Here is a 25,492-nt window from a genome sequence, read left to right on the forward strand (position 1 = left end):
CCTTGAGCAAGTTATTTCACCTTGGAACTCGATTTCATCAGCTGTCAAATGAAAGGACTGAACAAGATGTAGTTTAAGGGTCACAGATCTATACGGGATATCAGAATACGTTTAAGTGAACATATCCATTTTACAGATGAGGAAACTGAGGCCAAAGTTAGATAGATAAAGACATAGAAAGATAGAAAACTAAAACAATAGAGATAAAGATTTAGAAAGAAATATATTTATTTATTTAGAAAGATAAAGGAAGAATTTTTATTAAACACTTACTCTGTGCCAGACAGCATGTTAAGTGCTGGTGATACAAATACAAACAAGGTAGATCCTACCTTCAAGGAGCTTACATTCTAAAGGGGGGCGGGAAATAACACTAAAAGGAAGCTAGAAAGGTGGGAGTACCACACATCAGAACAAGAAGAGGAGGACTCCAAAGAGGGCAGAATCCAGAGATGAGCAAGAGGTAGTATGGCTGGGGTCCTTCCTAAAAAGGCAAACATGGGAGGAATCAGGAGGAAATTACTGACTTTACCAGTCAAGAAGTCACCAGCCCACCTTAGGACAGAGTTATTTCCAGGATGGCCATATCCTGGGTAAGGAGGCAATCAGACTGAGAGTCGGGTATAAATGAAGGAGGCTACATAAGTAGTAAGAATCAGAAAAGGCATTTAAACTGGAAACCTCTGATTCAGAGCTAATTATCTTTCAGATCCCTTCTAACTTTCAAAATAGATTATTTGCAATTCTACTCCTTGATCTCATCTAATTACTACTACTTAGGCACGTTTGACTGGAATTAGAAAATTTAAATTTGAATTCTACCATTTAAAAATTGTGGAATCAGGGGCAGCTAGGTGGAGCAGTAGATAGAGTCCTGAAGTCAGGAGAACATGAGTTCAAATCTGATCTTAGACAAATTAACACTTCCTAGCTGTGCCACCCTGGGTAAATCACTTAACCTCAATTGCCTCAGGAAAAAACAACAACAACCACAACATAAAAACTGTAGAACCTTAGGAAACTAACTTGATCTCTGTGAGCTTTAGCTTCCCCACACATCGTGGGATTGGACTAAATGATCTCTAAAGCTCCTTCCCGCACTGCAGTTTCCTGCTTGTCACTCTTTTCAGCCTAAAACCACGTCCTCTCCCCTCCTCTCCCTTTTCCTGCTCTTCAGAGTAGGCTTCCCATTCCATCAGACCTCAGGGCCAGGGTCTTGAGAATCTTGTCCAGCGCCTAGTAAGCATTATGCTGTATTGATTCCCACGTAGATCAAGGCAGATAGTTCTGAACTGAGTCATTATCCCTCACTGGCCAAGGTGGGGGAAAGGGGAATTATCTGCAGGCTGGTGTTCTTATGTTTGTTTTTGGAGGGGGAATACAAGAAGAGCCAGAATTTGAATCATGGACCTTTGTCTTCAGATGACAGTCCATCACTGGGCCCTCATTTGATGGGAAAGCTTTTGGCTGAGACATCAGAGTGTTAATGGCACAGCTGTGGAGAAGCCTGGATCACCAGGCATGATGCTAGTTGGTGACACCTTTTATCTTCCCGAGTTCAAATCCAGCCTCAGACACTTATTAGCTGTGTGACTCTGAATCACTTAACCCTGTTTGTCTCAGTCCCTCATATATAAAATGAACTGGAGAAGGAAATGGAAAACCATTCCAGTATCTCTGCTCCCCCCAAACCTAAAGGGGTCACAAAGAGTTGGACATGATAGAAAACAACTGAAAACAAAACAAAAACTCTGATGGCATATATGTGTGTGCATAAGGTGTTCTTCCATCCATTCACATGTCCATTTTTAATTCCAGATATACAGCTGACATATTCTAATTTGTTTTGTACCTGTTTACATTTTTAAAAATCTCTCCTTTACGCTTATGCATCTTTATATCTGGCTCCCTCCCTCTCAGCAAAGTGCACGATATATACATAGTAGGTGTTTCATAAATACTTGTTAATGAGAGAATGAATTTTCAAAAAAGATTTCCACCGTTTTCACAGGGTTTTCCTGGAGCAGTTCTTGCTTGGGTCTGCTCTAAATAGCTCCTCCCGTAACCCTGGTCCATTTCCTCCTGCTCCGTCTGGGCGGGAGAGGCGGACAGCTGGTGACCCTAAGCCTCTATTCACAGCAGCTCCGTGGGGTCCAGAGGAGGAGGGCAGGCTTTGCAAGGGTCTCCGTGCTGCCGGAGCCGCCATTGGGCTGGGGGCAGGGCCGTAGCCCAGGTGGCAGGGGCGGGGCCAGAGCCAGGGCCAGGCCTGGAGCATCCTTACCCTCCCCGGGAGGTGCGCGCGCTCCGGCTCCGTCGGTCCCGCTTCAGCGCGTGCCCCAGGAGGAGACGGAAGGAAAGAGACGAGGGAGGGGGAGGGGGCGCGCACGCAGGCTGTCGGGAGCGCGCCAGCCGGGCTCCGGGGACGCGCACGGGCTGGTCTCTGCCCTAATGCGGCTGGCGGCGAGAGGCGCTGCAGGCGTAGAAGGGGACAAGCGGTGGCCCCGGCAACCGAGGACCCTGACCGCTCCTGGACCTGAACTGGAGCCGGAGCGTGAAGCCCTGGACGTGGAGAGGTAAGGGAGCTCGGGCCCTGGAGGGGCGGGAGTCCGGGATGGAATGCTGGACAGAGACAGCCCACCTCCAAGCTCTTCCCCATCATCCTTCCTCCTCCATCCCGCTGTCGTCCACCTCTCCGTCAGCCTGACTAGTCTGCGCTTCCCACATGACCACTTCCCCATCCTTCCGTCCCCTATGAAGTCTGCCTTCTTCACCATCATCTATACTGTTTCCATCCCCCTTCCTATCTTGTCTCCTCATCCCCTTCCTATAATCTCCCCATCCCCCTTCCTAGCTGTCTCCCCATCCCCCTTCTTATTCGTCTTTCCATCCTCCTTCCTATCCATCTCCCATCCCTCTTTCTCTCCTCCCCATCCCCCTTCTTATACTCCTCCCTATCCATCCCCCCATCCCCCTCCTATCTGGATCTCCATCACCCTTCCTATCCTTCTTCCCATTTTGATTCCACTGTTCTCTCTGATTCCACTCTGTTCTCTTCACCTTCCCACCCCCTTCTTTTGCCCTATCCTCTTCTCTTTTTTATTACTACTTCTGTTCCTTATCTCTCTCCTCTCTATCTCCTGTCTCAGGTCCTAATCCACACTCCTCCCTCTATGATTCCACTGTTCTCTTCACCTTCCCACCCCCTTCTTTTGCCCTATCCTCCTCTCTTTTTTTTATTACTACTAATATTCCTTATCTCTCTCCTCTCTACCTCCTATCTCAGGTTCTAATCCACACTCCTCCCTCTATGATTCTACGGTTCCGTATGATTCCACTCTGTTCTCTTCACCTTCCCATCTCCTTCTTTTGCCTTATCCTTCTCTATACATTTCTTTATTACTACTTCTATTCCTTGTCTCTATCTCAGGTCCCAACCCACAATCCTCCCTCTGTGATTCCACTGTTCTCTATGATTCCACTCTGTTCTCTTTACCTTCCCATCTCCTTCTTTAACCCTACCCTTCTCCATATATTTCTTTATTACTACTTCTATTTCTTATCTCTCCTGTCTACCTTCAATTTCAGTTTCCAATCCACAATCCTCCCTCTATGATTCCACTGTTTTTTTCTGATTCTACTCATTGCTCTTCACCTTCTCACCCCCTTCTTTTGCCCTATCCTTTTCTATATATTTCTTTATTACTTCTTCTATTTCTTATTTCTCTCCTGCTACCTCACCTCTCAGGTTCTAGTCCATAATCTTCCCTCTATTTACCTCTCAAACATTTCTTAAACCTTATTCCCCAATGATACCAGCCTCACCTCTTGCCCTATCTGTCACCTTCTAGCCTTCTCACTCATATCTCTCCATGACCTGCCTTTAACAGTCCTGTCCCTCTCCCACTTTGACCTCACTCTTTATGACATCCCTCTCCCATTTCTTTCTATACTCTATTCCAGTCTACTACCTATTACCCTTGCTAATCCATCTCTCTCTTATCTATGTTATTCTGTCCCAGTGAAAACCCTCTCAACTCTCTCAGCTGATTCCAACCATTTTCATCCATTCTCTCCAGCACTCTCTTCAAAAGCAGATTGCGGCCACTTAATTTTCTTATCCTATTGCTCCATCCCTCCCTTAAAGTTTCTCTTCCTTCTTTTTCCTCATCCTTGGGCCTGGACTGAGGAAGACTGAGTTTGTTTTGTTAGAGCTTTTGGCTATAACTTCCTTCCTAATACCTTGTGCCTTCCATTGAGGTATAGGATGTGGAATATGCTTCCCTGCTGTTTCTTCCCTGCCTCCAGGCTCTCTATGCCAGCTGCTTTGGTTGCCTTAGAAGGCTGTTATGTTTCCTGGTTGGACTTTGTGGTGGGATAAAGTTGAATATATATATAAATGTGTTGGGAGGCAAGGCAGACCATAATGACTTTGTAGATTATACCAAGTTCTTGTTCTGAGTCCTGACCTGGAAATGATGGTATAAAGGTTTCACGATTGGTTTGGTATATTTAGGGTTTTTTGGAACAGGATTGTTTCCCCAACTCCAAATAGAACCATGATGCTTTGTATGGTCCTCAGGGCTGGGAGTAGACAGAGTGCTGAATCATTTGGACTTTAATCATATGCAGTTTCTTGCTGTATACTATCCCCATACTCTGGACAAGATCAGCTCCAAGATTTTACAGCCTCCCCAGGAAGTACAGTGTGTGTGTGTGTGTGTGTGTGTGTGTGTGTGTGTGAGAGAGAGAGAGAGAGAGAGAGAGAGAGAGAGAGAGAGAGAGAGACTGAAGGGAGGGGGAAAGACCCCAACCTTTCACTATGGAAGAAATGACCACAATTGTCTCTTCTTCATCCCCTCTTGTCTTTCTTATACATAGAAAATATGTTTTACCTATTCTTGTCGTCCTAGATAACTATATTAGGGGAGGGGGGGAAGTATCAACAAGGCCTTAGAGGAGACCAAGATTTGGAATTTTGAGGTCTTGGGATGATGGTGGTCAGACACTCAAAAGAGTTGAATTGTTTGCTTTAATTACAAAGCTCCAGACCCACAAAAGTCAAGGGACCAACTGATGATATAGAAGGCCTCTATGGGGACACAGGCAGGGAATCCAAGGGAGTTTTAGAGGTGATGAGAAGTCTGACTCATATGTCCTTTTGTTTTGATCTCCCCAGCATCCCTCTTTAGGATAAGTCTTCTGGCCTCTTAACCTCCCTTCTACTCCCACCCCTTTTGGATAGAACTAGTGGTCGGTGTTGGGGGAAGAGGGGAGAGAAAGAGAAAGGACCTGACTTTAATCCTAGGCCTTAAAAACTAGGCTTGCCCTCTTTTGAACAGATTTTTGAACAATTCTAGGGCTATAAATGGAGGAGTTAGGATGACCTTTGAGGTGACACTTAACTTTGCTGAGTCCTTATTCCCATATTTGTAGCATGAGGGAGTTTAATTAAATGGCCTCTCAGTTTTCTCCCAGTTTTAAGTCCTGGGCCCTATGAGAGCAAACTGCAAACTCATAACTCTCTATGTACAGCTCACCTGTGTTAGAATGAAATAGCTGAACTCCTCAAACTTAGGAAGTCTCCCTTTATGTCTGGTAGAGGAGCAGGGAGGGCTGACTGCCTCCTGCTTTGTATAGGTAGAGAAATGAGGAATTTTCCTGAATGCAGAATGTCAAAACTGGCAGAGATCTTTAAATTTATTTAGTCTAGCAAAGAATCAAAGCATGAATTTCTTTGATAGTGTCTCCAACAAGTGGCTCAGTTTCCTCTTAGAAACTGAAAGTTTTTGTAGCTTACAAATCATGAAGAATTCCCACTCGATTTGGCAAAAAAGTTTACTAACCATCTGAGCTATCCAAAAACAGAATGGCTAGCTGGGGGAGATAATGAGGTCAACAATCCAAGGACCTAAACAATTGTCAGATCATTTGTTTTAGCCCTCTAATTTTACTTACAAGGAAACCAAATCCTATAGAGTGGTTAAATGGCTTGCTTACTTGGTCTGGTTCATTGTCATGATTCTGATGGTGAAATGATTAAATATTTCAGTTCCATTTAATTGAAATTTTATTGTGTAACCTGTCATCATCTGTCCTGAGTCCCAGCTACCTTACTTATGTCATTGACCCATCTCCTTTAGTGCTCAGAGACTGCTCTTCAAACCCACTGAAAAGTCAGAACACAGAAAGAGGACCTTGTTTTGTCAGCTTCACGAATTAGTTTATTTTTGCGGGGCTGGGCTGCACTGAGTTTAGCTTGAAGTTTTGCTGACATATGGAGTATATAGCTTCTGTCTTAGAATTGGAGTTCCTATAGTTTGTAACTTTGAGTAACATGAAAGAGATGGGTGGGAAGCAGAGAACTCTGTCCTTTGGAATAAAAAGATGCTTAGAAAATAAAGAATGGGTGAGTTAGCCAAATCCCATTCTGTTGGGGGAGGGAGGTACAGATTCATTGTTTATTCCCTACCTTTAGGCAGTAGGGGCAAGCTGAAATAAAAAAACATATCCCTGTGAGACAAATTAACACTACCTATGCTGTATTTTATTTTTTATTTATTTTGTTAAACATTTCCCAATTACATTTTAATCTTGTTAGCTGCATTCAGCAGTTTCCTGGGATTCCTTTGCTTTAGACAGAATAGCTGAAGGCGTTGTTGGGCACTGGAACTTATGATGCCAGTAAATCAATGCTTCCACCTCCCTCTTAGGTTCTGGTATTAAATCAATGCTTCCACCTCCCTCTTAGATTCTGGTATTAAATCAATGTTTCTACCTCCCTCTTAGGTTGATGTTGTCTGGAAATGTGGGTTGGAGGTGTGTGCAGTGATCAGGTTAAATTTGAGCTGCTACCAGACCCCTGGACTTGGCCTACTCTTGGGTTAGGCATTCAGTGGTTGATGGAGCAGAGGTTTCATTGGTAAATTATATGTGCTCCCTTGTCTGAGGGAGCACACATAAACCCAGGATGCATTTCCTGGCAGGGTTTTCTACTATTGGGATAGTGCAGCTGCTTCTTGTAGTCATTTTCAGGCACTATCTTAGTTTCTTAGATATATCAGTTCTGGACATCAGTATCTGCTACCTCCTGAAGCAGCAGGTTTTTAGGACAAAATTTCGCAATTTCAGTACCTTCCTCCAGAGGGGTCCACATTTCCTCTTTAACTCCCTCCTTCTCCCTTTAGTAGCCTATAGGATCAGTCAGTCATTTTTCTGTTCTGAATTTCTTATTATGATCACAGACCTATCCTGGTTGTAACAGAGTTCAAGGAAGGAGAGACAGTTTCCATGCTCAAGAAGCTTCTAGTCTGGTTGAGAAGACCATTCCTTTTTTTCACAGAGCTCCTGAAGAAAAGAGGAAGAATAGGAAGAAACAGGAGACAAAGCGTTATCAGTTTAGAGATAAAATGGATCTGAGAAGTCTCTTATCTCAGCTTTTTCATTTTACACATAAGGAAACATAGGTCCAGAGAGGTCAATGACTGGTGCAAGATCACATAGGAAGTAAGTGGCAAAGCTGAGAGAGTTGAGATTTGAATCTATATCTTCTGACTTTTTCCACTGCCTACAGTTCTAGACAATATAATGGAGCATTAACGTAGAACTGGTTCTCAATATAAATGTTTAGAGGATGTAGTTTAATAATAATAGTCATAGTTAAGTGGGAGTAATCAGAGAAAACCTAATTGAAGAACAAGGTTCATTTGGAAAGGGAAGAACATGGATTATTAGAAAGTTGGCCATAGGTAACTTTCACTCTTTTTATCTGGTTAAGACTTGGACTAAGTGCCTGGCTCTCAGCTATCCTAACTGAGTTGGGAGAACAACCCAGGAGACATTTCGCCTCATCCCATCTCATTTCATCTCTCTGTATGGTTCATATAATTCTTTGAGAAGTTAAGTCCAAGCTATCAGTAGGAGTCTGCTATGATCCTAGGCCAGGTGGATAGAAACGTACTCCAAGCCAGGGATATTTGATGTCAAACTCTCTGTCATTTGCTCTTGGAATACATGGTTCAGTATTATGATTTCGAGGTACATAGTAGGCACTTAATAAATATTGATTGATTGAAACTGTTAGAATTCTGACAGATGAACAAATGATAGAAGTTCACATAAAGAGGCAAAAGTAAGAGGCTTATTAACCTGGTGTTTGGGCAAGCACAGTACTAGCTCCTTTGTCCCTCTCCATGGCTGCATTCATTGGCCAAGTTTTAGTTGGGAGCCTTCTAAGCCGATCTTGGCTCTTTCTGTGGTTATATGTTTGAAGGAACATCTGTTACTTAGTAAAGGTCTTAGAGAGTTGCCTGAAGCTCAGCAAGGTGACTTACCCATACTCATATAGCTAGTAAGTATTGGAGTGAAAGAGTATAGGATTTTAGAGCCCTCTTCCTTACACTGTCCTGCCTCTGCTTGAAGGAATAGGGAAATGGAAAAGTATAAGAGTCAGACTAGCTAAGTAAGCAAGGAGTCAGTACAATATCCTTTAGTCAAGTCTAGTAGGATTCAATTTTTCTAGATGGCAGGGATACACAAATATAGCTCTTTAGGACCTTACAATCTAAAAGGAAATAAGATAAATATATGAATAACTGGTAGAAAGTGCTATAGAAAGATAAAGGAGCAATCCACACAGAGTACTATGGGAAATGTAAAGAAAGAGCATACTTTCACCTGGTAGTGAGTAAAAGGGGATCTAGGGAAGGTGTCATGGAAGAAGTACTAACTGAAATGGACCTTGACAGAATGGAAAGACTTCAGTAGATAGAGGGAATTGGGGTGGGGGAGTTCATTCTAGGTCTGGGGAAAGTTGTGAATAGGAAAGGAATGTGGGAATTAGAATAATTGACTTTGGCTAGGATGTAAAATTTGCATATATACTGATTGAATAGAGTGAATTTAGAGTCCGATGAGTTTAAATCCAGCCTCTGGTACTTATTAGCTCTGTGACCCTGCACAAGTCATTTAACTTTTTTCAGCCTCAGTTTCCTCATCTGTGAAATGGTGATAATAATAGAAATAATAGAAAATATCCCCCAGGATTATGAAGATAAAATGAGAAAATCTAAAGTGTTTTGCAAACCTTAACATGCTATTTAAATGCTTGTTTTTATTATGGAGTGAATTCTAAGTGTCCCTCCATGTGGGGATACAAAATTAGTCCTCTTGATCCCTTATAAAGAGTTATAATCTATTTGGGGAAGATGCATTGAAACATTTTCCTGAAGGGTACCTAAATGAAGGAGGCCCTTGACCTTTCTGAAACAAGAGACCACAGAAAACAGAAAAGAATGGAATGCTGAATTGGGAGGAACTGCCTACAAGGGGTATTAAAGTTTTAGGAACTGTAAGAAGGCTTCATGGAGGAGTGGGACGATGGTGGGTAGCATTTATACAGATAGAGAGGAGGGCATTCCTAGTAAAGGCAAACACTCTGAAGCTAGGTCTAGAGGTGAGAAAGAACTTGAATATAGGATCTCAGCTTTGAAAGAGATCTTAGGAGTTAGTCCAATCTCACACCAAATGCAGGTATCTTTTCTACAATATCACTGATGGATGGCCATCTAGCCCTATCTCTTCAAATATTAACAGTTACAAGGAGATCACTACCACATAAAGCAACTTATTTAATTGTTAGAGAATTCTCATTGTTAGAGTTTCTGTATATTGAGCCAAAAATCTGGTCTCAATTCCTCTCAAGCTACACAGAAAATTCATCTTGCACATGACAACACTTTGGCTATTTGAAAGTATTGCTCTTATCCTACTAACTCTTTCCCTCACCCCAAAAAGTCTTCCTCTAGTATAATTCAACATCTTCAGTTCTTATTTTGATCTATCCATCACAATCCTAGTTACCCACCTTTGGACTTAATTTCCCCTTTCATGAAAGGTTCAAACCCTTATAAAAGGTTTAGAAGGTTACCCCTCCTAATAATGATACACAGTATTTTGAATGTTCTGAGAACAGAGAACAGAGGGATCAACCCACCACTTCCCTAGATCCAAAGACTACATTCCATGTAATGTAACGCAATATTGTGTTTGCTTTTTTTGTTTGTTTGTTTGCTTTTCAGTCAAGCCACACTGTTGGCTCATGCTAAATCTGAAGTCAGCAAACTCTCCAAGTTTTTTTTTTCATCCAAAATGTGATTGGTTAGCCATGTCTCCCACTTATTGGGGTGGTTTTATGACTTATTGAAAATAAGTAGTCTAACTTATGATTCTGTTTCACTCCTTATCACCATCTTCCTGCTCCCAATTTTTCCTATTCACTATGGCATACAGGGAAAGAACTTCATTCTAGGTCTTGGAGCCTACACTCTTATTCTATCTCTAACTAAATCATTTCCACGTTTGATGGATTTTAGGAAAGTTCCTGACTCTTTATGAGTTTCAGGCTTTCCTTCTGTACAATGAAAAAAGTAATGATGTCCTTGTCATCGAAAATTTTCAAGCAAGTGGGTGGTCACTTCTCAGAGATCTGAGGGAGGAAATCATACTTTCCAAAAAGCATAGCCCAAGTATGTTATGAGACATTGGGCAGTCTGATTAAGCCAGATTAATGGCTTTAAATGGTTTAATTTGATTGATTTTAAAATTCAATTTAAATTTATTTAAAATTTAAAACGAATGAAATGCTAAATTTCAGTTAAAAGTTAATGAAAATAAAGATGTAGTATTTTTGTTTTCCCATCCCAGTTTATGGAATTCTTGAAACCTGTCCTAGATCTAAAGTTAGAAACCTCTGACGTAAAATAGTTCTATGATTTTAAAATATTTTCTATCCCCTCTTCCATCCTACACATTGTATTCCATGATAATCCTTATTTCTCTTTTCTTCCCTTTCATTCAAAAAAAGAAGATAAAAGTGCCCTGAGATATTACAGTAAGGGTCCTGGTGACATCATTCCCTCCCCCAGTCCCCTCCTCCAGGAAGCAGCTGCTTTAGCATCTGTCTCCTCTTCCTTCACCTGCTCCTTTTTACTTCTCTTCCGCTGCCCCTCCCTGAATCCGCCCCTCCCCACAGCCACCCTGGCAGCCCCTCTTTTTATCATTATGATGCTAATTGTGTTGTTGATTTTTCCAGATCTTGGAAAGAAAGCCCCAATCTGTTCTAATGAATTTAATTAGAGAGGGGCTTGGAGGTCCTCCGAACCTCTTACCAGGATCACAATAAACAGAGCTAAAGAGATAAACAGGCACCCTCCCTTTTTCTCCCCCAGTTCCCTCAACCCCAAATCAGGGCCAAGCTGCCAGAGTTTCTGGGCTAGCTGATATGTCTCCTGGGAAAAGAGGATCCTGGCCCTGTGCTGAACTGAGGTTTAATATCTTCCTTCAGATTGGTGTCTATTTTGTACATGATCCCATCTAGCCTCATGTTCTAGATCTTACACCTCTGTTTTATGTTTTATTCCCAGACCAGCTCTCTGGTGATAAAGAAGAAGGACCATGGTGGGCCTTCTAAGCAAACTTGTTTTCATTTATCCTTACCACCACCAACAAATATTTATTGAGTACCTACTGTGGATGGAGTTCTAGCTGCTGGGGGAGGAATGACAGTGTCATTTTCAGTGGGGGGAAAATAGTAACATAAAGCAATATTAAACTTAAGTACCCAAAAATGGTATAGACAGTAATGTTGCTTGCCTTTCATTCTCGAAGAGGGATCATGACATCAGGGAAGTGATGCCAGAATTGGATTTAAGTGAGGGAGAGCAGTGAAAAATCATCAACCTCACTTTCTTCTCTGAAGCCTTGTGGCTGGATCTAGTGGTAAGATACAGATTGGGATGACGAGATGGCCCCAGATGCAGTGGGAGATTTTGGCCTTTTTCAGCTAAGGTCTTTTACTATAGAAATAAAAGGAATAGAAAGGATCTGAAAGTGATCTGAAGTGGGTGGGGGAGACTTTTTGTAGAAGGTGGGACTTGACATCCATAAAGAAAGAGGTAGGGAAATATTTTTGTAAAGGGAAATGATATTAATGAAATGATGGATTGTAAAGCTTTTTTTGTATCTCCTCCCTCCACCCCCCAGCCAATCCCCAACATTGCCTCTAAGATTGCCTTGCATCTACTCTGGAGGTATTCTGAATATATCATGTTGTCTTCATGATGTTAGAATTTGAATTCCTTGAGGGTCTGTTTTTGCCTTTCTTTGTATCCCCAGGGCACAAATTTGTACAAAAATTAATATACAATAAGTGTTTAATAAATGCTTATTGACCAACTGATTGACCAGGTCAGTTAGTGTAGACCAAGTTTAGGAAACATTGTAAGATCATAGATTTAGAGTTCAGAATTTATCTAGTCTAGCCATCTTATTTTGCAGAAGAAGAAACTGAGGATGAGAAAGATCAATGCATCCAGGATGCATTGGGAGTAAATGGCTGAGATAGAACTTGAACCTATGTCCTTTGACTCTAGAACCATAACTCTGAATTCCTGTACTGTACACAGTAATCTTCAAAGAAAGGTGCCAGGAGCATTGGACTTGGATGCAAGAAAATGTGGGGTTTTAATCCTACCTCCCTACACTTAATTTCCCTGGGTCTCAATGGCCACATCTGTAAGATGAGTGTGTTGGATCCAATGCCCCTTCCAATTCCATATCTTTGGTTTCCTAAAGAGGAATCTTGCTTTTGGCATTAGTGGTTGCTAAAATGGCCAAGATGAGAAAAAGTAATCCTCAGAGCCTTCTCCAAGGTGAGTTCCTAATTTGATGGTACAAACACTCTTCCTTGCTAACATTAGCTAGTTTTCTTTAGTTGTGTGTCTGTGTGAATCCGAATTAAGTGACTTGCCAAAGATCACACAGCTAGTAAATGTCAAGTATCTGAGGCTAGATTTGAACCCAAGTCTTGACTCTAGGGTTGCAGTTTCCTTCAATCTTAAATTTCTTGGAACAGTCTGTGGGAATTCCCAGATCTGGGGTCAATAGTTTTCATGCCTTTCTTTCGCTCAGTGTGTATTAATGAAAGTCCTGAGGCAGTCCATGACTAGTAACAAACATGGTCCTTGTTTCAACTCAATTAAATTTTTTAAAAATATATTAATTTGTTTAGAAATGGCCCCAAGCAGGAAGGGTACAGGGTTTCATAGATGCATCTTAGTTGTAGAACTAACAGGGACATTCTTTTTAAAAAATCAATATCATTTTTATCCATTGTCACCTTGAATAAAAAGAAAAGAGAAAAACACAATTCAGCATCACTAATAAGCACATCAACAAAGTCCAGCATCTTATCTTCGTTCAGTATGCCATACCTGTAGACCCTTACCTCTGCAAAGAGACAAAGGTAGTGACTTATTTTATCTTAGTCACGATTTCATAGCCCTCAGGTTCAATTTTATTGTTTTCACTGCGTGTTGTTGCAGCATTGTCTGATGTTTCCCTGTATGTTTTTTCCTTACTTCCCTTTCAATCTTTCAGTATTTCTCTTTATTTTTCATATTAATTCCTTCTTCTGGCACAATAATATTCCATTTGAAGCATTTTTTCTTTGACTCAATTTCTTTTTATAAGACCTAAACTACAGAGCTACTGGTAAGCAGCTTCTTTCATCACTGCACTTCTGCCACTAACCCATATCTGGTAGAAAAGGGATTCTGATTTTTTCCTCTCCTACTACTCCTTCTTTTTGTCTTCACTGTAGAGCTCCAACTTTTTTTCCATTTAGTTTACCTGAAACAGAAGTTGGGGATTTCAAAAGGTAATTACTGTTATAAATATTTTACTGTTACAATTATTATAAGATCATAGAATTTAGACCTAGAACAGGACCTTTGAAGTCATCTAATAATATTTTTAACTTACAGAAATAATAATAATTTAGGGGAGGTCTGGACTTTTAATTTCATTGGCTTGAGGGTACTTCTGGTATGGAAGCACTCTACTCCAACACAATGCAGAATAACTATTTTTCCACAACTTTTAGTCCTAGAGAGATACTTTTAGTACTGAAATAACTTGGCTCTGACTATACAGTTAACCTGTGTTATAGTCAGGACTTGGACCAACTTAAAAACCTCCATTCCCATCACCCTTTACATATTGACAATGACACATATATAAGAAAACATCTTCATTTCTCATCATAGCTCCATAAACTTTATTTTGAACTAGAAAATATCCCCTCCTCCTTTATAGATGTGGACACCGAGGATCAGAGAGCCTAAGTGACATAGTTAGGATCACATAAAAAGCACAAGTATCAGAAGCAAGATTTCAGCCCAGGATGTTCTGGCTCCAAGTCCAGCACTATATCTACTATGTTGTGGTGCCTGGTATGAAATACTAGTCTAAACCTAATTTCTGCCCCAAATTGACAGAATTTTTCCCCATCATTTTTAATCAAATAGGGAACCCTTTCCCCAATAGCTTATGAACTTGAGTTTATCAAATGCATCAAATCAGTTGCATCTCCATCTCTCTTATCCAGTCTGTTCCATTGATTTACTTTTATATTTTTAAAATCCATACCAAGTAGTTTTGAAGATCATTGCTTGATTAGATACCTTGAGGTCAGGTAATGCTATGTCTTTTTCATTATTGCTTTACTTCTATTATTCCCCTGAAGATTTTAGACTTTTTGTTTCTCTTAAATGTGGAAGAAAAAAATTCTGTAAAGACATTGTGTCCAGTAATTTAGTTGCTATGGTGTCAGAATAAGCACATATGATTATTATATGTATAGAGTTCCATGCAAGATGCATCCTCACTTGTCCTATGATCAGGTCAAAGACTATAGAACTCAACTTCCTCACTTGAGAAAGAATCATCTCTATCCCTTCTTTTGTACTTCATAGTGATGCTGTGTAGACAAATGAGATCGATGGGTAAATGTACAAGGAGGCCAAACATAGAAAGTCCAGGTGCTGGTGTTAGCTTAGATTTTATTTGTGGCAGGGAACCTAGATTTGGGTTGAAATTTCAAGCATATTTTTCCTTAGAGTATTCTGACTTATGAGAACAGTCTGATTCTTATTATTTGGTACAGTCATGGACTGTGAATCTGTTTTTAATTCTATAGCTTTCCTAACCCGAAGTATACTAGCTAAAGAGTGAACTTGGATTATGTCCATTAAAAGGTAAAGGGGCAGTATCTCTCTCTGTGTCTTTGTCTCTATCTCTCTGTCTCTTTCCTCTTTCTGTGAGTATGAGAGACAGACAGACATACACACACACACACCACACACACACACACACACACACACACACAGAGAGAGAGAGAGAGAGAAAGAGAGAGAGAGAGAGAGAGAGAGAGAGAGAGAGAGAGAGAGAGAGAGAGAGCTGGGAATACTCATCTGCAGTGTATGATTTTCCAGTGATCTAAACTTTTTGAAAAATTATGTATTTAGACCTGGGGGAGAATTTGCTATTGTAAAGATAAATTCTCCCATAATTTGAGAGAGGAATTATGACAGGCGTTCATCTGGAGCCCTATGGCTGAGCTTATGTGTCTGATTTTGACTTCTTTCTCTCCATCATCTTTCTATCAGTTTCTTTCTTTTTTCTTTGGGTTTCTTTTTTTTCCTTAAGTTTTATTGATGACTTTTGCTTTACACTGTAGTTGCTTCCCAAAATATTATTCTTTCTGAAGGATAACTGAATCCTTGAAACAAAGAAAAATAGTTACATATACAGACATACATATAACAACATCAAATATGGTGACTATATATGATACTCATTCAATAGTCTTCCTTAGCAGTCTCTTGCTTCTCTGTTGAAAAGAGGCAAATATGTTTTAATGTCTTCTCAATGATCATTACTGTTTTTCTCCTACTTGGTGTTCAGTTTCATTTTTGTATTCTTTTTATTTATATTCTTATGGATACTTGGTGTATTGTTCTTTTTGTTCTTATTTTACTTTGCACCAGTTCACACAGATCTCCTTTCCCCCTAAATCTTCATATGCAAAATTTTTTTTACTGCACAATAATATTCAGTTACATTCACCATCATTTTTTTAGCCATTGCCCAAATTGATATCTACCCATTTGTTTCTAGTTCTTTGATACCATTACACATACTTTTATGAATATTTCTTAACAGCCAAAATGAGTTTATTAAATGCTTACTTTGTGCCCCACATTTTTTGAGCATTAGTGGGATTGCTGGATATGAACAGTTTAAGTAAATTTTCTTTTCTTCAAAATCTATCTTGTATTTATCTTTTATGTGTGTATACACATATGTTCACTTTCATACTGTATATTTATATCTAGGAATGTAGAGAAAAACCTGAAGGCTCTGTATTCAAATATACTAAGCTCCTAGTTTCTGCAGAAGGCCTCCATGTTAGAATTCAAGTTCCTTTGTGGGTAGAAATGGTTTTACTTTTGTCTTTGGATCTTAGTGCTTGGCACATAATAAGCACTTAATAAATGCTTGTTAATTGATTGATTTCCATCTTGTTTTGCTTTCTATGTTTCACTATTCTTTTTTGGTTCTATCACTCCTTTCTTGCTTTGTTTGAATGCTCTTTAATGCTTCCTGTGTTCAGCACTACATTCTATGCTGAAGGAGACTAGAAGAAATGTTAAATTAAATTCATGCCCTTGAGAAGCTTATAATCTGATTGAAACAATGATTCATGCTCATAAAACTATTATTAAACAGACAAAGTTTTGTCTAAAATACTTTGGAAAACATAATTCCCTATCCAGGGTTTAATATCAACCTCCACATCAGCTCTGGGGACCATTCTATCCCCTCTTTTTAGTTTTGATCCATCCTGGTATCTTGAAGCTCTTAAGGATTTAGTGCCCCATCCACTTTCTACCCTCCCTCTCTCTGGGTTTCTTTTTTTCTTCTTAAGATTATCACCACTACATGAATACCCTTTGGATGTTCACTCCTATTTCTCTTTTTCCCTCTGACCTTTCCTGCTTTTCCCTGCTTCTACCACTAAGTGCCTCTACTGATTACATCTGGATTGGTCTCATATAACAATGTATCTGCATGGAAACAAATCTCGTCCAACAGCATATATATGAAAATAATTTATTTTAAACAAAGGAATATAGACAAAGAATACTCTTAAGATTATACTAGTCCTTATTAGCAATTATGGAACTTAGAGTAGCTTTATATAATTATAAGACAGACCACCAATAATGTAATAAAGTAGAATAATAAGTTTTAATTGTAGGAAGTAGGTGGTAAAGTAGATAGGTTATTGGTTATTGGACCTAGCGTCAGGAAGATATGATTTCAAATCCAGCTTCACATTTATCTGTGTGACCTTGTGTTAGTCACTTCAGTTTCCTTATCTATAAAATGGGATAACAATAGTACCTCCTTCCCAGCAATGTTGTGAAGATAAAATGTGATGATATTTATTTATAAAGTGCTTTGGAATCAATAAGATACTATATAAATTGTAACTATTTCATAGTATGTATTAACTCACACAAGAGGATAAAATAAAAACACTGAGGGGTGGGAAACATGGCAGGAGTGGGACCAAGAAAGTAAGACTATAATCAGAAAAGCCTCTGGACTCTTAAGTGGCCTGAATTTGAAGCCATCAAGGAAAGAAGAGGGGTCTTTTGGAGAGAATGACCTTAGGTTCAGTGACCCAATTCTGTTAAATTTTCCATCACTCCTTTTAGTTGGTGTAGAATACTAAAATCACTGTTTTCTTTCTACCAGCTTACCTGAATGAGGCTGTCAAAGAATTTGGGTTTTACATGGAAGAGATAGTCTTTCTCTTCCATGAAACTGATTAATCTCCTATCTCTGATGTCACAGGCAGTAGGGTATTAGATATTAATTGAAGACATCTCAGATGAACCAAATAATGAACAAACTCACAAAGTATACAAGTTTCCAGAAAAAATGCAGAGCAGAGTGTTAGAAAGGGGAGGCAAGCCATTATCCTGAGCAGAGGCAGATTGCTACATATGAACCTTATGGATCATAAAGTAGCCCAAAAGTGCTAGATTCTTTGGATGAACATAAGAAAGTTGGAAAAGAGGAAGTTAGTAAACTACATGAAGAAAGTGGTCCTTAAGCATTATCTTGAAGACTAAATTGGATGGGGTAGACATCTGAAATAGAGGGAACATAAATGAAGTCTTGAAGCAATAAAACAGTATGGCATATTTAGGGAACAGTAAGGGAACTGTCCTAACTTGAGCAGTAGTTTGTATCATCAGAAAACAAGGCAACTGATAAGCATTTATAAAGCACATGGAGTGGAGAGCTAGTAACTTGTTTGAGAATAGGCATGATGACATCACAGAGTTTAGGGTTTCAAAGAACTTTAGTGGACATTTTAGTCTAATATATACCTGAAGAAAAATGCCTTCTTCAAGAGATCAAACTAGTTTTTGCTTGAAGGATTCCAGTGAAAGAGAATTTATTACTTATCATGTAATAAATTTGACCATTCCATTTTTTTGTGATGCATATTGTGTGATTTCCCACCCTCCATTATACCAAAACTAAGTTTTCTTCTTTGTAGCCTATACCTATCACTTCTAGTTTTCTCATTTGGAATTGAGCAGAACAAGTATGATCTCTCTTTTGAATAACTCTTCAAATACTTGAAACTAGCTGTCATGCTCCATGTACCCACCCCAAATTTCTTTTCCCCTGTTTTTTCTTCTTCATTTGCTTCAATTGATCCTCAGCTGATACAAATGAACTCAAGATCCTTCATCCTGGTTGGTCTCCTCTGATTTATCAGTGTTCTTAAAATATAGGGTTGAAAATAATATTTCAAATATGATCAGACCAGGATAGAATACAGTAAAGCTTTCATCTCCATCATATTCCAGGACACTGTGCCTCTTTTAATTCAGCTGAAGATTACTTTATCTTTCACAGTATAAAAATGGTTTTTAGGAATATTGATTTCATTCTTTTTGTCCATTAACAAGGTTTTTTCCCTTGCTGGATATGCCCTCCCTTTGAAATCAGAGTCCTTGGTATTAAGTCAAGTTGATTAGGAAACCTCTGCACAGGCCCCTCCTGGGAGTTGAAAACAAAACTAGTGGGTGAATTTGGGAGGTTGGTGGGTTGGAGCTTTTCAAGGCTCCAGAGGGGAGCTTGGTTGCTGTCCAGGGTTCTGAAACAGACCCAATGTAAAGACTTCCCCCCAGCTTTGTATAGCGTTAAGGGCAGAGGGTTAGGGAAATATGTCAGCACCTTCAAATGAGATTTGGAGGCAGATTTTGAGCTGTCTTCAAGTATCTGAAAGGGCTTTCATGGATAAGATTTGTTTTGCTTAGCTCCAGACGTCAGAATAAACATTGCGAAGAGGCAGATTTCAGCTCATTATGAGGAAAAATCAACAATCAGAATTCTTTTAAGATTATTTTATACATCTTTTGACCTCATTTTTCTCATCTATAATATGAGTGTATTAGACTAGATGATCTTTAAAGTCATTCATCTTCAAGTATTGAAAAGTAGTGAGATTCTTCCAGCTCTGACAGTCTTCAAGTGGAGGCCAGATGACCACTTGAAAGGGATGCTGTGGAAGGGGAACCTGTTCAGGTTTGGATTGTGATAGAAAATCTTTGATATTCTATTACTTTTTTAAAATAATGTTTTATTTTTTCAATTATATGTAATGACTGATTTTAACATTCGTTACTTTAAAAAAAATTGTTCCAAATTTTCTCCCTCCCTCACCTTCCCCATCTCTAAAACAGTAAGCAATTTAATATAGATTATATATATGCAGACATGTAAAATATATTTCCATGTTAGTCATGTGGTGAAAGAAAAAACAGACCAAAAGGAAAAAAAATGCAAAAATAAAAAAGTGAAAATAATATACTTTGATCTGCATTCAGACGCTGATATTCTATTACTAGGGGAAAAGTAGATAATTTGCAGTTCCTTCATCTGTAAAATGAGGGTGTTGGACTAGATGATAAAGTTACAATAAATAATTATTTTTATTGTGATGATTCAAGAGATAGTTTTAAGGTTTGTTTGTTTGTGAGGAAGAAGGAAAAACTTGGAAGGAAGTCATTAGGGAGAAGCTTAGTATATGTAAACATGCACACTAAGATTCCTGACTTAAATTCTTGGTTTTTCCAAGCTTACAGTCTCACAATTTATTCAGATAGTAAGGCATAGTTGAAAAAACACTGAAATCTGAAGTCTTGGGAGCTAACTCCAACATTATCTATCTATCTATCTATCTATCTATATCTCAGTTATAATTATATTGTTCAATTTTTCATACCCTTAGAGAAAATGAGAATTTTTCAGCTAATTTTCAAAAGAAGGACAATAGCTGAAATCAACTCTCCACTTTGGCTTATGTGGAACATGCAGTATCCTCTTTATAATTAAATCCTTGTCCTTTTCCTTTCAGATACACATCTTTTTCCCCTCAAACTTTTTTCTCCTTGCTGTGGAGTGGAGTTTTAAATGGCACGTGTTTGGCAGGTCTAAGGTAGCAAGACCCCTGCTGATGCCTGTTTGGAAATTCCTGCCTGGCTCTGATTTTTGCCCTGGTTCTCTTGTCCTCACAATTAGGAGCTCAGTGTGCACAGCACTGCAGCGTTCTTTCAAGGACAGAGAGAGGCCTCCTCAGTGGCTGGCTAGGGTCCCAGTGACTTTCTTCAGGGAGACTTGGAGCCCTGATTAAATAGAGGAGTAAGTACTTATACATAATAGAAACACTGACTTTGCAGTGAGACAGAGTGCATAAGTCTGTGTCCCACCAGATATGTTCTTCCAGAAGAGGCTTTGGGTGGTCCTCGTAACATCCTTTATCCAATTTGCCAGTTCTGGGCATATCTGCCTTCACTATTATATGAAGGATGCTGGGTGAATGAGAGGAGCAGTGAAAATGATTCTAGAACTTAAAGCCATATTTGAAGTCATATAGTCCATACAGTATTCATTCTGAGGAAACTGAGTCCCTCTCTAGTAAATAGCAGAGCTGAAATTTAAACATTTCACCTTCTCCAATTTTTATGACTGTAGTAATGCTATACAATATTTCAAAAATGACCTAAGAATAGACTGTCAATTTGTTACATCAACTTGATTTGACTTAATAAATACTTGTTAGTACATTGATTATTGGCCTTGATACCTACGGAGGTATGTCTTTTTAACATTAACTGAGTATCAGTTACACTCTTGGTTTTGTATTAGATACAATAAATGAACCATATTAGAAATAAAGGAGCTTTTATACATCAATCCTAGTCTAAAGAGAGGAAAAAAGTTAGCAAGGTGAAAAATACTTGGAGCCAATAAGATTAAATAAGAACAAAAATGGGAATCAGTTGTGTAAAACTGTATACATAAGTGTTTGAAGAAGATTCTGGGGCAGGTGTGTGTTTTGTCTTTGCCTTCTCTCCAAGGCGTCTATATGGAGCTTAGCTAGTACCAGCCACTTCCATGTCTGCAGTGATAGTGCCTTCTTTTATGGTTAGTCAGGCATCTTGCTGTCCCAGTGGGGTTATGCTGAAGCTAAGATTGTGCTGAGCTGGTTTCCTGCAGGGCCAAGTGCAAATAGAGGAATGGGAGGAGAATGTGTGACTAAGGACTTCTGGGGGGAGGGGAAGGGACGGGAAGAAGCTCCTTTTTCTTTCTATTACTTAAATGGTGCCAGGACTCCAGAGTCTTACTTCAACTTTCCTCTCAGAGTCAGCCACAAAAGGGGCTTGTTGAGACTCTAGCAGCTTTTGTACCAAGGGCCTGGTGACGTGGACCCAGATGCTTGCAGTCATGGGGGAGAAAAGAGGAGAGCTTTGTGGCAAGACATCTCATCACACATCATTGTCTTGACCATGATCTCAAGGTGCAGCCCACCTGGCAAGGAGTAGGCAGGCTGGACTTCTGTGTTGGGGTTCCTAAGGGATATTCCTTAGAAAGGCTGCAAATGGAACATCTTAGAGAAGTCTACCTCTATCCTCATTTTCAGACTGATGTTCCTCCCTCATTTATCTGCCTGATTAAATTATTAATTATCTTTTCCCTTTAATCTTGTTGATTCAACCAGATTATAAACAACTTGAGGGTAAAGACTGTGTTGTCTTTGTGCAGCTTCTCCTCACTACACCCCATAGCACTCATAGCATGGTACTTTGCATATCACAGATATTCAGTAACTCAATAAATGCTTCTTAATTGACTGACATTTGGTCTGGTTAGTTCAGTGGTTCAGTGGTTGCATCATGGCTAGAAGAAAAGTTAGGTCATGGATTTGACTCCATAAATGTTTCATTTTGCTCTCTTATGAAAATAATTGGATGCAAATGCTACACTGAATACTCTTAGTTCTGGCTAGCCTTCTCACAAGGGAAAGTTGAGGAAAGCATGGGGATAGTTTTGTATAGCAAAATTCCATTTCTAGAGCAACTCATGAAAAAATCTTGATGATTCTTGTCTTTGTAAGTGGAAGGAATACTCATTTTATATATGGACCTGTAAATTGGAGACTAAATTCCATATGATTTGTCAGTCATTTTGCATGGAAATCCTTAGGATAACAGACTCTGCTGAGATCTCATTATTTCTTACAACTGACAGATTAACCAGTGGAGTCTTAGTTCCTTTCTAAGCAGGCAGATTTTTGATCTTTGTAACTTGGTATAGAACTTTCCATGCCTTTGTGGTTGTTTATTTTATGATCATTTGGCTTAAAAACCTTTGAGAAGACTTTGGAGAGTCATTTTATGTTTACCTGAGTTGTGTTAAAGAACTATAGCCAATGAGTTGGAAAGAATTGATAGTCTTCACTAGTGAAACTTCCCCAATTTATAAAATTCGAGATAGAAATTTCTTCTACAATATGCCTTATAGGTATTTGTATAACATCTATTTTTCTAGTAAATGTATTTGTTTTTAATACACATTGCTTTTATGAATCATGTCGGGAGAGAAAAATCAGAGCAAAAGGGAAAAGCCTTGAGAGAGATTTAAAAAATAAAAAACAGAAAAAAAGTATACATAGCATGTGTTTTTAGTTCTCTTTCTGGATGCAGATGACATTTTCTGTCCAAAGTCTATTAGGATTGCTTTGAACCATTGAGAAGAACCAACTTTTTTTTTTTATAGCTGATCATCGTACATTCTTGCTCTTATTGTGTACAGCATATTACTGATTCTGCTTATTTTGCTAATATCAGTTCATGTAAATCTTTCCAGGCCTTTCTAAAATGACCTTGTTCTTCACTTTTTGTAGAACAATAATAATTCCATTACTTTCACCTGCCACAACTTGTTCAGCTATTCCCCAGTTGATGGGCACCTACTCATTTTCCAGTTCTTTGCCACCATGAAAAGAGCTGCTACAACATTTTTGTATATGTGGGTTCTTTTCCCTCCTTTATGATTTCCTTGGGGTTCAGTAATGGCACTGCTGGGTCAAAGGATATGCACAGTTTGACAGCCCTTTGAGCATAGTTCCAAATTGCTCTCCAGAATGGTTGGATCATCTCACAACTTCATCAGTAATGTATTAGCATCCCAGTTTTCCCACATTCCCTCCAATATTTATCTTTTGCTATCATTTTAGCCAATCTGAGAGATGTGAGATGGTACCTCAGAGTACAATTCCTATTTAAATAGATCCACTGAAGAAAAACTCACTATATTCTCAGGTAACCAATTTCAGTGTTACATGATTTTAATTGTTGGGTAGTTCTTCCTCCTTTTGAGCTTAAATATTCTTCCAGGCAAGAGGAGCAGCTAGTGAAAATGTCTGCAGCCAAAAGATAAAGTGTGTTCAAGGAGTAGTAAGGAAGCCAGTATTACTAGATGAAAGGATATATGTTGGGGAGGTAAAGAGTAAAAAAACTTACAGTGCAAGGTAGGGAGGGGCTAAGTTATGAAGAATTTTGAATACCAAAGAAAAAATTTTATATTTGATCCCATGAGTGATAGAGAACTGTTAGAGTTTGTTGAGCAGAGAGATAACATAGTCAGACCTGTGTTTTAAGAAAATGCTTTGGTAACTGAGTGGAAGGTGTACTAAAGGGAGGAAAGATTTGTGCAGGCAGATCGACTAGTAGGCTGTTGCAGTCTTTGAGCTATGAGAAGGTAGGGGCAATATCAGAGGAGAGAAGGAAGCATATTCAAGAAATGTTGCAAAGGTGAAATCAATAGGCTTGGCAAAAGATTGGATATGAAGGGTGAGAGATAATGAAGAGCTGACACTTAAATTGCCAGCCTTGGGAACTGATAGAATGGTGGTGTCCTTGACAGTAATAGAGAAATTTAGAAGGGAAGAGAGTTTGTGGGAAAATATAATGAGTTCAGATGTTTAGTTTAAGAGTCTATATGACATCCTAGAGATAGGAGACTAGAGATTAGCAGAAGGATTAGGGCTGAGTTAACTGATTTGAAAGTCATCAGCATAGAGAGAATAATTGGATTCATTGGAGCAGATGAGGTCACCAAGTGAAATGGTATAAAGAAAGAAAAGAAGAGGATGTAGAAAAGACCTTTGTGGAATGGAGGATGGCACATGCTGTTCTGATTTATAGAGAAAGAAAAGGATAAGTCTTCAAAGTATAGATTTAGTGTAATCAAGGAAACATGGAACTTAGAGTCAGGAGCACCAAGGTTCAAATCCTGCCTTTTATGTGTGTAGTCATGGGCATACACACATAAAAGGCAGGATTTGAACCTTGGTTCATGGGCATATTACTTGGAACTTAAATTTCCTTATGCCTAAAGTAAGGATAATAATTATACCTATCTCACAAGCTCATTGATCAAACGAGATGTCTGCAAAGTGTTTTGCAAGTTTCAAAGTACTATGTAAATGTTAGCCATCATAGTTAGTAGAGGCAAATGAATTTTAACTCATTTGGTGGAGGGAGGGGTAAAAATTCTAAAAATAAACACCCTGCTCAGTATTAGTAATATAAAATGGAGTAAAATGTAGTCCCTGCTCTCAAGAAGTTTATAGTTTAGTTTTTATTTCACAGAGAGAACAAGCAATACAAAGCAGCTGATGAGTAGTGTATAAAATCATAATGATATGAGAACTACTGGAATTTGGGCAAGGAAAGAGTATCATTGATTGAAATTTCAGAGGTAGAACTTGAGTTGGGTCATATAGCTAATGACTTAAAAAGCTAGGATTCAAATATAAATCTTTTGATTTCAAATCTAGTGATTGTTTTTATTTTGAAGTATTGTTTTCTTTAAAAGTTTCTTTAAATTATAAGTTTAGTAATTTTTGTTGAATACAAATAAACAGAATATAGAATATAAATCTAGAGAAAAAAAATGATGTGTTTTTATTAGTGCTATTTTCTACATTCACTGCTGCCTTCTCTGGAGTTCCAGCAAATTTCAATATACCTCCCAGACCTTCTATTTTAGGTCTCAAAAGGGCATTAATCAAGAATAAAGCAATTAAAAGTTAAGTGTAAAAAATGTAAAGGAAGTAGTTTCCACTTCCAAATCTTAAACTGTGTGATAAGGCAGTAATTATTAAATCTATCTGGTACTGGGTAAGAAATAGAACAGTGGATCATTGGAATAGGGTAGG

General features: G+C 38.9%; 1 protein-coding gene across 16 annotated transcripts in view; it reads left to right on the forward strand.

Moving 5' to 3' along the window:
* The first annotated feature begins 2,351 nt into the window (after positions 1-2,351).
* NFASC (neurofascin) overlaps positions 2,352-25,492 on the forward strand; it is a 240,772-nt gene continuing 217,631 nt past the window's right edge. For 4 of the 16 annotated variants that reach the window (XM_023501923.2, XM_023501926.2, XM_031937214.1 and 1 more), the window contains exon 1: positions 2,361-2,573. In XM_023501923.2, the coding sequence (XP_023357691.2) occupies positions 2,449-2,573 (125 nt within the window). In that variant the 5' untranslated portion in view covers positions 2,361-2,448. Of the gene's footprint in view, positions 2,574-25,492 lie in introns of all 16 variants that reach the window. The other 12 variants (XM_003767634.4, XM_031937208.1, XM_031937212.1 and 9 more) reach the window with 7 other exon arrangements.

This window comes from Sarcophilus harrisii, chromosome 4 (genome assembly GCF_902635505.1).
Source record: "Sarcophilus harrisii chromosome 4, mSarHar1.11, whole genome shotgun sequence".
NCBI lineage: Eukaryota > Metazoa > Chordata > Mammalia > Dasyuromorphia > Dasyuridae > Sarcophilus > Sarcophilus harrisii.